Raw genomic sequence first — 13,012 nt, 5'->3', positions numbered from 1 at the left:
CAAAGAAACGAGACAAAAGGTGTCGCTATTGTAAAAAGTTAGGTCACATCAAAGCAGATTGTTATAAACTGCGAAATAAAAGAGCTGCTGAGAGTAACGAGGAAGATGTAGCTAGTGCTAATTTGACCGATGAAGGTGGTGATGATTTCTTGTTAGTTTCAATGAGTGATAACCCCAAGCTCACGTCCGAGTGGATCTTAAATTCGAGATGTTCTTTCCACATGTGTCCCAATAGAGAATGGTTCTCTACATACAGTTCAGTTGAAGGTGGAGTTACGCGCATGGGAAACAATTCATCCAGTAAGGTAATTGGTATTGGTACTGTTAAAATTTGGATACACGATGGGACGATTAGGATACTCTTAAATGTCAGATATGTACCTGATTTACGAAAGAATCTCATCTCCTTGAATATTTTAGACTTGAAAGGATGCAGAATCAACATCAAGTCGAGCGGTATTAAAGTATCTCGTGGAGCTCTCGTTTTGTTAAAAGGTAAAAGAACCGACGGTCTTTATATTCTAGAAGGATCTACAGTAACCGATGAAATCGAACGTCCCTCGTCCGTTACAGAGTCGAAGTCAACTCGTTTGGAGCAGAGGCAACTTGGCCATAGGAGGAAAAAAGGTATGATCGTTTCGTTGAAGAGAGGTTCTCTTTTGGATGCAGGTTTTGAAAAGTTAGGGCACTGTGTTTGTGAAAATCAAACCTAAGTTAGTTTTGATTTGGCAGTGCACAAGTCGAAGGCTAGAAGTCTTCCAGCTTCTAAGCACAGATTCGGCTCAGTTAATTCCCTGCATAGTTCAAGATAGGCCCATGGCTGGCTTTGGCAAAGATGGCGTTGAAAAAAATCGTGTCACGGTGGAGATTGTTAGAGTTGTGTGACCCAAATTCTAAGAGATTGCTTGCAAGTCAAGTTAAACAAAAATATATTTTCTTTCTAGAAGTTTTAGTATTTATTAGTATAATATATTTAACATTTATTAGTATAGTTTATTTGACTTGCTAATTTAGCCTATAAATAGGCTCTTTTACAACCTTAGAAAATACACCCATTAGAGATTAGAACTCATAACACATTTAGAGAATTTTGTGTTTACATTTTGAAGGTTCTTTGTTTTCGGGTTTTCAGGATTTAATTTTTATCTCCATCTTTTGTACTCTTCGTTCTTTTGCCATTATAGTAAAATTATCTTTTCCCGTGATTTTTTATCCTCTTTAGAGAGGTTTTTTCCACGTTAAATTTGTGTGTTCAATTTCTCAATTTCTTCTACTATTTTTCTTTTTCATTGCTTAATCGGGTGGATTCTTAACAGAAGATTTATAATTTCATTATTATTAAGTACAATAATATAATTTTACATTTTATTTCTTTCGTTAGATATTATAATATGAAACCAACTGTTAGAATTGTTTTAAACGTGAATTTAGAGAAATAGGGAAGTCCAGTATGCTCCAGGGGCTTAATGAGTTAATTTGCAAGGCCTAAACTTGAAATTTTGATTATAAAACGTGGATTAACTTCTTTCCTTGAGTAGTTTAATGGTTGACCAATTAATAAATTAAAAGCCGTCCAAGACATAAAATATTGCCCACACAAAAGCTACAAGCAAGGAGAGCCCACAAGGCAAAAAACCCCTCTTTGCTTATTCATTTTCCCCACGTATGCCCCGATTTCGCTCTCAAGAAACAGATCCTGAAAGGAGAAAGGAAGGGTACTTGGTGTTTCCCTCACTTTGCATTCATTCCCCTCTCGCTTCCTCTTCGCATCTCTAACCCGAACATTCACACTCAAATTTGATAAATGAGGAAACTTTGTCCAAACATCGACAAAGAAGATGGCCTTGAGACGGTTCTGGAGGTCCCTGTCCCCGAAGAAATGTTCACCAGCATGGGCAACAATCTTCAAGCCCGTCTGGAAAACATGTTAACATGGATGAAAGCTCAAGCATCCGATAAGTGGTCCCAACCCATGCTTGCCGGTCGGATTAACGAGCTGCGCTTCCTACTTTACCTTGTTGGATCCCCTCTTATCCCTCTCCAGGTGCAATTGGGCCACTCTGTTCACAAACCTGTCAAGGACTGCTCCATTGTAAACTCTTCTCATATCACACTTTTCCTTGATAATTTTTGCCTTAACATGTTAAAAATCCCATTCTTTTATCTTGGTTTACACCAATCTTGAATTGTGCAAATATTTATCAATAACTACAATTTGTTTTCCCTCCCCTGCAGCAAGCTTCAACAGCAAAATACATTGTGCAGCAGTACATAGCTGCAACAGGTGGACAACAAGCATTAAACGCAGTGCATAGTATGTGTGTAACCGGACAGGTGAAAATCACTGCATCGGAGTTTCAACAAGGCGATGTAAACGTCAAAGTGAAGAGCACAGAGGAAACAGGCGGATTCGTGCTATGGCAAAAAGACCCAGATTTATGGTGCTTGGAGCTTATAATTTCAGGTTGCAAGGTTGTTTCTGGAAGCAATGGCAAACTCTCCTGGAGGCATTCCTCTAATCAACAAACTCCTATTGCAAGAGGCCCTCCCAGACCCTTGCGCCGCTTTCTCCAGGTATCTTCATTTTCCTCCAATCCAAATAGGGAGTAACATAAATAGCAATTTGGGGCTTTGAGTGATATGGGTTTTGGTTTGAGTAGGGGTTGGATCCTAGGTCGACGGCCAATTTGTTCATAGATGCAACGTGCATAGGTGAGAAAATTATAAGCAATGAAGACTGCTTCATCCTAAAGCTGGAGACAAATGCAGCAATCCGTGAGGCGCAAAGCGGACCAAACTATGAGATCATCAACCACACAATCTGGGGTTACTTTAGCCAGAGATCGGGTTTGATGATTCAATTTGAGGATTCCAGGTTACTGATGATGAAAACCAAGGACGAGAGCGACGTGTTCTGGGAAACCAGGACGGAGTCGGTGATGGACGACTATAAATACACGGATGGGGTGAACATCGCACATTCTGGGAAAACAAGCGTCACGGTGTTTAGGTACGGGGAGCAATCGTCAAACCACAAGAGGCAGATTGAAGAGAAATGGAAGATCGAAGACGTTGATTTCAATGTTTGGGGTTTGACAAAGGATGATTTTATTCCACCTTCTGACATGCGAACAAGTTAAAAACAACCCCCTTTATATAAGTTTTAGAAGCATAAGAAGAAGAGAAATTTTGCGTTTGTCTTTTCTTTTGAACATGGCGAAGGGGGAAAAACCCAACAATTGCTTTTATTCCAGACATTTTTCTTTTTCATATCAAATCATTTTTTGTTCACATGTATTTTTTAAATCCAAATTTAATTCGATTTGTATGTGTCATTTTCATATCATACTATTCAGACCCATAGACGACGTTACTCTCACTCCTTGCTCTGCTTGGTGAGGGAAAATTTTAGCTGAAAAACAAAGCCTTCCGCCATTCTCTCTTTTTCTATATATATACATATATATTATGATATTTAAAGGTAATAAATTTTAATATTTATTTCAAATTCGTCGGGTTAACTCTAAAAGAAACAAAAGAAAGAACAGATCTTGGGTTATTTTATTTACATAATATAAAAATAATTTATTTACAAAAATAATATGATTTTAAAATTATTTACTAAAAATAGTCTGGCGAATCTAATGTTCAATTGCCATTTTAAATTTGACATTGAATCTTTACCCCCTCTAGCGCCCCACACACACCCTCGCCAACACCCCTTTTCTACTTCATTCTTTTTTCTCATCTCTATTTAAACTCTTTGTTTCAGTATATATGTTTTAGTATTCAATTTATACTAGATTATAGTATATTCACGGGCAAAAATAGACTTGTCTAATAAATATATTTATAAAAAAATAATATGATTAACTAATGAGATTTTGTTTGAATGATAAAACATAAATATTGAAAATTGTAAAAGTTTAGGTTCAAATCTTATTAGGTGTATTTATATTTCATTACTAAAATCAACGGCATCAATATTTATGTGAAAAATAAAATAGAATAAAATAAATAAAAATAAAGAACACATAAATTTTACGTGAAACCCTTTCGAAAAAAACCACAGGCGAGAGGAGAAGAAAATTCACTATGTCGAAAATTTTTACTCTAATACAAGAGGAATAGACTATGTCTATTTATAGGCTTGCAAAGCCATATTCTAGTAGGATTGAAACACCTTATCCTAATCAATATAAAATAGATGGAGTTTAATAAGGTTTAAAACCTTATTCTAAAATAAAATAAAAGAAGTCTAGTTCTATATAGATTTTACTTTTATTTTATTTTCCATCGTATTTTATTTAAATAAGAATTTGGGTCACTTAATTCTAACAATCTCCACCTTGACACAAATTCTCAATGAACAAGTTCTTCATCGCGAACTTTCAATAAACAAGTTCTTCACCTCTTCCAAAAACCCCTTAAGGGTTTAACTTCAACAATGAACACCAACCAAGTCTAAGCAATGCTCAAACTTGGTTATAGGAAGTGACTTAGTCATCATATCTGCAGGATTTTCATGAGTGCTAATTTTGCTCACAACAATATCACCACGAGCAATAATATCACGAACAAAATGATACCGAATATCAATGTGTTTTGTTCTCTCATGAAACATTTGATCTTTTGTAAGAAAGATGGCACTGACTTGTCACAAAATCTCGTGTCTGATTTGAAGGTCTTCATTGAGTTCACTAAATAGTCCCTTCAACCAAATAGCTTCTTTACAAGCCTCGAGAATCGCCATGTACTCAACTTCAGTGGTAGACAAAGCGATCGTAGTTTGCAAAGTGGCTTTCCAACTAATTGCACAACCTCCGATTGTAAAGACGTAACTCGTGAGAGATCTTCTTCTATCAAGGTCTCCAAAAAATCAGCATCAACATACCCTATAACTCCATCTTTAGTTCTTCCAAACGTAAGCAAACATTAGTAGTGCCTCGTAAGTATCTTAAAATCCATCGAATCGCTTTCCAGTGTTCTTTACCGAGATTCGCCATGTATCGCTAACCGCACCGATGCATATGATAAATCGGATGTGAACAAACCATAGCATACATGAGAGATCCTCATCGCACTAGAGTATGGAACATGTGACATGTACTCAATCTCATTATCGATTGAGGAGATAAGGCCGATGAAAGTCCGAAATGGGCTGCTAAAGGAGTACTAACAGGCTTAGCACTCTGCATATTGAACCTGCAAAGAACTTTCTCAATATACCCCTTCTGACTTAGGTACAATTTACTTGCTTTTCTATCTCTGAGAATCTCCATACCAAGTATCTTCTTTGTTTGGTCCTAAATCTTTCATCTCAAATTCTTCACTTAGTTGGGCTTTAACCTTTCTTATCTCTCTTTTATCTTTTCTCGCTATCAACATGTCATCAACATAAAGAAGTAGATACACAAAAGAACCATCACTGTTTTTCTTAAAGTAGACACAACTGTCAAAACTACTTCTTTTGAAATCATGAGAAGTCATAAAGGAATCAAACCTCTTGTACCACTGTCTTGGTGACTGTTTCAAACCGTAAAGGGACTTTTTCAGCAAGCAAATATAGTCCTCTTTTTCTGAGACTATAAAACCCTCTCGGTTGTTGCATGTAAATATCTTCCTCAAGTTCTCCATGCAAAATGCGTTTTTACATCTAACCGCTCAAGCTCCAAATCATGCATGGCAACAATACCAAGCAAAGCTCGAATCGAACTATGCTTAACAACCGGAGAGAACACATCTGTGAAGTCCACTCGAATTTGATCTGTAACCCTTTGCAACAAGCCTTGCTTTATATCCGGTTCTTCAACTCCTGAGTCCTTCTTTCTTTTAAACACCCATTTACAACGAATGCCTTTTTACCTTTAGGAAGTTTTACAAGATCCCATGTTCTGCTTTTTGTGGAGTGATTCCATCTCCTCTTGCATAGCAAACATCCACTTTTCGAGTCTTCACAGCTAATCGCCTCGAATAATTAAATGGCTCTTGATTCGCATCTATATCTTCACCACATTTAAAGCATAAGCAACTAGATCAACCTCGGCATACTTCTTTGGAGGTTTAATTTCTCTTCTTGTCCTGTTTTTGGCGATAGAGTATTGCGGTGAAGAAGCAACTCTATTCTCAATTTTGTACTCTTGGCTTGAGGAGTTGATTCAGTATTAACTGATGCTCCACCGCTTTTGGTTTTCTTTATTGGAAGAGTCTTTAAGAGATAAGTTAGGTAGCATAGCGCTTTCATCAAAAACAACATCTCTGCTAATCACAACTTTTCTATTTTCAGACACCATAACTTATAGCCTTTTACACCAGCTTTATAACCAAGAAAAACGCATTTAATGGATCTCGGTTCCAATTTTCCATTATCAACATGAGCATACGCAGGACACCCAAAAATCTTTAAATCAGAATAATTAGCAGGATTACCAGACCATACCTCTTGTGGAGTCTTTTCTCAATGGCAACGGATGGAGATCGGTTGATCAAAAACATGCGATGAGAGGTCGCTTCGCCCAAAATGACTTCGTAAGTTGGCATTTGACAACATACATCGAACCTTCTCCATGATCGCTTCGTTCATTCGCTCGCAACGCCGCTTTTGTCAGGAGTATGACGAACTGTCAAGTGTCTCATGATCCTTCGACTTGCACAATCTATTAAACTCATCAGAACAGAACTCTAAGCCATTGTCTGTACGGAGGTATTTTATCTGTTTTCCCGTCTGTTTTTCAATCATAATTTTCCAAGACTTAAATGTGGAAAACACATCGCTTTTCTGCTTCAGGAAGAACGCCCAAACTTTTCTGGAAAAATCATCAATAAAGGTTAGCATATAATTAGCTCCACCTCTCGAAGGCACTCTAGACGGCCCCACAGATCGAAATGGATATACTCCAACGTTTTCTTCGTGTTATGGATTCCTCTAGTGAATCGAACTCTCTTTGCTTCCCAAAAACACAAGTGCTCACGAAATTCGGTTTGCAAATTCCTTGCCCATTAAGAAGTCCTCTTTTGCTTAATTCGCCATGCCATTCTCACTCATATGCCCTAGGCGATATGCCAAAGTTTAGTAATATCATCATCGACAAGGAAGAGGAAGCGGCAATTGCATCACCAATGTGATAGAACCTCAGAAACATATAACTTGGCAATCTTTCTTTGCCCTTTCATCACAACAAGGGACCCTTTGAAATCTTTAAAACCCCACTTTCACCGTGTATCTGCACTTTTGAATCAAGAGTACTCAACGAAATTAAATTTCTTTTCAATTCGGAACATGCCGCACGTCACTAAGTGTTCGACAACTCCATCAAACATCTTAACTTTAATTGTTCCAACACCGCGATTTTACATGAAGCATTATTTCCCATCAAAACAACACCTTCAGATCTTTGTTTCATAAGTTGTAAACCAATCCCGATTGGGACTCATGTGGAAGGTGCAACTGAATCAAGTATCCACCTCGCTTACTTTAGAATCATTGATGAAGCAACTAGAAGTTCACCATCGCTGTAGTCTTCTACAACATCGCCTTCACCGGAATTTTCCGGTTGTTTTCCTTTTGATTCGCACCTCCCTTTTAATCTTATTTTGTAGCTTATAGCACTCAGATTTAATGTGCCCTTTCTTCTTGCGAAGTTGCAAGTTTTACCTCTGTTTGAAGATTTCGATCTACCCTTAGATTTACCACGAGGATTCCGTTCGTGTTCTACCACGATCATCATCAACATTCCGGTCTTGTCTCCCACGAACAATGAGACCCTCTCCCGAGAGTTGGGTTTAACCACAAGATGCTTCATCTTATCATACGAGGTTAAAGAATCATAAACCTCATCAACTGTGAGAGACTCGCGGCTATATAAAATCGTGTCTCTAAAGGTTGAATAAGACGGGCAACGAACAAAGTAGAATCAACCCTAGATCTTCCTTATCATCTTGAACCTCCATGGCCTCCAAGTTTGAGAGAATTTCTTTAAACACTTTGTTAAGTGTTCGTGTACGACGCACCTTCCTCCAAACGATGAGCATAAAGACGCCGCTTCATATGCAACTTGCTTGTTAGAGTTTTCGACATACATATTTGTTCTAGCCTCTTCCATAATGCAATGCGCTTTTCTCTTTCATCACATCCTGCAAAATTTCGTTGGACAAATGCGATGTAATTGTGTTAATGCCTTTCGATCCTTACGCTTCTTCTCTTCATCTGTTAATGTCGAAGGCATCTTATCTATCCTAGCAGGCATCCTCTAGATCCATCTGCAAGAACTGCTTGCATCTTAATTTGCCACAACGCAAATCGGTGTTGCGATCCAACAATGAATTTCATACTTCAAAGACGCCATTACCGTGATCGAGATGAATAACCCTAAGCTCGATACCAATTTGTGAAAAATAAAATAGAATAAAATAAATAAAATAAAGAACACATAAATTTTACGTGGAAACCCTTTCGGAAAAAAACCACGCAGGAGGAGAAGAAAATTCACTATGTCGAAAAATTTTTACTCTAATACAAGAGGAATAGACTATGTCTATTTATAGGCTTGCAAAGCCATATTCTAGTAGGATTGAAACACCTTATCCTAATCAATATAAAATAGATGGAGTTTAATAAGGTTTAAAAACCTTATTCTAAAATAAAATAAAAGAAGTCTAGTTCTATATAGATTTTACTTTTATTTTATTTTCCATCGTATTTTATTTAAATAAGAATTTGGGTCACTTAATTCTAACAATTTACCTTAATGACATCATCCTCGATGTCCATCATACAAAAATATTGTCTCATCCCCTGAAAGAGTTGTTCACATCAATTATGGACCTCCTCCCTTAAACTCTTGACTTGGAGACATTCATTTTACTCTGCTTAGGTATCAAAACTAGAATTCATATTCCCACAACTGCTCTACACACAACAACCGCTCCCTTGAGCTCCTCAATTTTTGACATCAATGTCTCAATTTACTCCTTCAAAGTCATGACCATAACTTATTTTTCTTTGTAAAAAATGAAATAATGAAACACACTTAAAATAATATAATTTATATTATAAAGTAAGGATATCTTCATCATTACTAAACTAAATTGGTGCTTAGTTGACTTGTAGCTTCTAACTCAAATTTTTTTAACATTAATAGAGATTATAAAATAATTTTGTTAGTAAAAATTAAGGGTGAAATATAATTATATTGTTTAATAATAAATCTTGATTTTTAAAATTATTTATTTCATAAATTTAATCTCATTAATATAATATTTAATATTATCTTAAATAGTTTTAGATAAATTTTAATTATAATAATTTGAATATTTTAATTTTAAAATAAGTCTACACATGTTTTCGAATGTCATATACTATTACTTCACTAAAAACATCTAGATAACATTAGTTGTAAGCAAATTAAAAAATAAAGTAAATAATCAATAGTAGGTTTTCATCATAGATAAAATAAAGGTTTATTGATGATTTAGCCCCTAAAGTATTTTTTTTTTTCACTTTAGTACCTAAATTTTTTTGGGTCCGATTTGGTATTTAAAGTATTAGTTTCTCTAATTTTGGTCCATTTTGTAATGGACGTTAAACAAAATATGTTAGACAACTTTGGCCAATGAAAAAGCGCCACATGGCATATTTTGACTAATGAGAAAAATATCAATATCTTGCCCGGCGAAGTCCTAATGATCGAACGATGTTATTGGAAACATTTATCACGTTTTGATATAATGAATCAGGTATTTAAAGTTTGACTCACTAAGTTCTTATGAACTTACAAAGGTGATTTCATGTTTCAAGTTGTAAAGAAGTATGTGTTAGAAGGGACAACACTAGAACTATGCCAAAATGAGGTGGCATGATGGGCTAATATACATACAGAGGAAGTTAAATGGCGAGTTCAAGTTAGAGCATAAGTTGTTTAAATAGTGTTCTAATGTATTTACTATAGACTGAGCGATAAAATAAAGAATACTGAAATTTTATTATCATGAATTGTAAATGTAATCGTACAATGTACGCTCATAAGAGACTATGTAACATTGATAGATAGAAATTTTACATAGGCTAAAAGCTTAAGCTACATCAGTTATAGGATGTAACACCCAATACTCAGATCTGGTTCATCCTGTCGAGTAAGGGTGTTACACGTGGCAATTAAGTTTATTTAAAATAAAAACATTAAAATTAAATTAAAAATAGAAAAATATAATATTAAATATTTAAATATTAAATAATACTTTTGACTTTGACTGACCATTGATAGTAGTTGACCAACATTGACCGACCACGTGGCTCTGTTAAAAAGTACCACATGTCCTTGTTATTTTTAAATATTATATATATTATATTGATTAAAAATGTAAAAACCATATATATAATTTTATAAAAAACATTTTAATCTTTTTTAAAATTATAAAATATATAGTTAAATTTTAAAAGTCAAAATAATATATAAAAATTAAAAAGTATTTAAATTTCGTAAATGCGAAAAAAAATGAAATTTAAATACCTTTTAGAATTTTAGAATTATATATTTTATAATTTGATAAAAAATAATTTTAAACTTTTTAATATTTTTTACAATTGTATTTATAATTTTACAATTTCTTTTACATTTTTGCAATAATATTATTTATTTCAAATAATTTCTTTTCCATTTTCATATTTTTAAAATTTTATTTTAAAATTTATGTTATTTTATATTATATATATTTTTCATGAATTTTTATATTTTTATTTTAATTTTATATATTTATTTAATGTGTATGTACATTTAATAAAAGAATATATTTATTTTTTACACCATGTGGCGTAAATGACTGATTTTAGTGGTGTTGAAAATAGTAGTTTTGGGACCACAAATCCAATGAGTAAGTTCGTAATAATTAATATTTAAATTATATGAGTCAATTATAATTTTATATTGGATTTCGAGTGGACGAATTTTAGCTAATCGAATAAATAGTTAAAGATAAATAATTATCTCAAAAATCAAGTGGTTTCAAAAATGAGGTATCGTGATTTCGTTTCAGAATTGAGTTCGTAAATATTTTTATTAAATATTTACGGAGTTATTATTTTGGTATGTGAAAGTTCAGTTCAGAAATTTTATTATTTAGATAGTTAATTAATTAAAAGGGCTAAATTGTAAAAATTTAAAATTTAGTCACTATTGAATTATAATGATTAGATGACTTAATTATTAAATGTGGGAGGACTTATATGACAATTATTCCATGTTATAAACTAATGGACGGTTTATGTTTTGGTTTAATTGAATGTTTTATTAAAGGGTAAAATTGTAATTTAGTAATTAAAACTTTAACAAAATAAAAATAATAGTATCATCATCTTCCAAAAAGCCTTGGCTGCCAAAATTTGTAAGTGAAGAACAGCACTTTTGTGCTTGAGGTTCCGCCGAGTAATGGATGCATGCATATAAGTAATTTTTATACAATTTTTTATATTATTGAGATCATTGCAACTATGTTCAATTAACTCGTATCTTTATTTTTGAAACTGTTAAAAATTTTGAAATTTACCATTGATGAATTCTAGATATTTTTGAAGTTAAGTGATGAAATTGTACTCTTGGTTGATGTTTAGGACTATTTTGCAAAGTGATTTTAGTTAGTTTTTAATTAAAGGACTAATTTGATAAAATATAATTTACATGGAATTCTTGTGAATTTTGAATAATTTTGTACTGTACTAAAATAAGAAGAAATTCAGCTAGTATGAGTATTTGAGAAATTTTGATAAATTTGGAGTTTCGAGTTTATGGACTAAATTAAAAGAAATGTAAAATTTTAGGAAAATTTGTAAATATGAAAATCTAAGAGTATATGCATATAATTAAGTTTGATGGTATATTTGAAATTGATATATTGAATTTAATCATTATATAGATCAAGAATTGAATCGTACGGAGATTAATCAGGGAAAAGAGAGTTACGAATTAATCCTTATGAGTCCAGTGAAAGCATAATCTAGGTAAGTTCATAGTGTAATAATATGTATACGTGTGTTTTTATTAAATGTTGCAATTAAGTATAAATGGAAAAATGGATATTTGGTAGTGGTAAATCTTGTGGTTGGACAATATTGAAATGAATGTAATAGATTTATAGTATGTGTATAGAAATAAGAAGTGCCTCTGAATGGTTGATTTACTGATATTATGAATTTAAGTATAATGCCTGGTTGAACATAGTAAATGGTTAAGACATGATTGGCATGCAGGGTTAGTACACGCGCTTGTAAGGGATTGCACTTCAGTTCCTCTGTTTGCACTTCGATGCCTCTGTATTTGCACTATGGTGCCTTTATTAGCATTTCAATGCTCTCTGGTGTGTTTTGGGGAAACCCAAATATCCTAGTCAAGTTGCGATAGTTCAACGGATCATGAAATTTTATGTTTAAGTTGGATTTTTATTTAATGAATTGTTTGTGTATATATGTATATGAATGAAAGCATGAATTGCCTTGATTTGAGCAAATGTGTATATTGAATTATACAATTGAATGTTTTGAGTACTAATGATATGTGTTTTTGGAAATGGTTGTCAAGGTTTTAAATATTTAAGTTCATTTAGTTATCAATTATAAATTTAGGCAAGTTGAATTGAATTTTATTTATGGGCTTACTAAGTTTCATAAGTTTAATTGTTTCAATTTTGTTTTATTTTCTGTAGTTAACGTTTTGCAGAACTGGTTGGACGGAACAACTTCAATGCTAACACTGCCTAAACTCTTTTCGGTAGTTTTTGTTTTTGAGTCACTTTGATTTTTGGCATGTATATAGGGTTTGAATTTGTTAAGATTAATGTTTTAGTTGAAAATGTAACTAAGTAAATGTTTATATATGTTGAAAGTTGTGTTTCATGATAATTTTTTTGTTTAGGTGTGTTTTATGTTATTGAAATGTGAAGTATGTTTTGGTCCTGAGCTTATGTTTATGAATGGTTGATTATGAGAAAGAACAAATGGTAGTTTGGCATGAAGTAAGTATGA

At 33.4% G+C, this 13,012-nt stretch overlaps 1 protein-coding gene across 1 annotated transcript; it reads left to right on the top strand.

Annotated features, from left to right (window-relative positions):
• Window positions 1-1,606: 1,606 nt before the first annotated feature.
• On the top strand, window positions 1,607-3,346 carry LOC108473126 (uncharacterized). The gene is made up of 3 exons (XM_017774681.2): window positions 1,607-2,092; window positions 2,236-2,574; window positions 2,661-3,346. The coding sequence occupies exons 1-3, from the start codon at window positions 1,805-1,807 to the stop codon at window positions 3,138-3,140; spliced, it is 1,107 nt and encodes a 368-aa protein (XP_017630170.1). The 5' UTR covers window positions 1,607-1,804; the 3' UTR covers window positions 3,141-3,346.
• Window positions 3,347-13,012: the final 9,666 nt, after the last annotated feature.

The sequence above is a fragment of the Gossypium arboreum genome, chromosome 12 (assembly GCF_025698485.1).
Source record: "Gossypium arboreum isolate Shixiya-1 chromosome 12, ASM2569848v2, whole genome shotgun sequence".
Lineage (NCBI taxonomy): Eukaryota > Viridiplantae > Streptophyta > Magnoliopsida > Malvales > Malvaceae > Gossypium > Gossypium arboreum.
The sequence above is the reverse complement of the archived record's forward strand: the minus strand, read 5'-3'. Positions and strand labels throughout refer to the sequence as shown.

Coding starts and splice junctions, on each gene's coding strand:
- LOC108473126 (XM_017774681.2), top strand. CDS start 1,805: ATGAGGAAACTTTGTCCAAACATCGACAAAGAAGATGGCCTTGAGACG. Junction 2,093..2,235: donor CTGTCAAGGACTGCTCCATT/GTAAACTCTTCT, acceptor CCTCCCCTGCAG/CAAGCTTCAACAGCAAAATA. Junction 2,575..2,660: donor CCTTGCGCCGCTTTCTCCAG/GTATCTTCATTT, acceptor TGGTTTGAGTAG/GGGTTGGATCCTAGGTCGAC.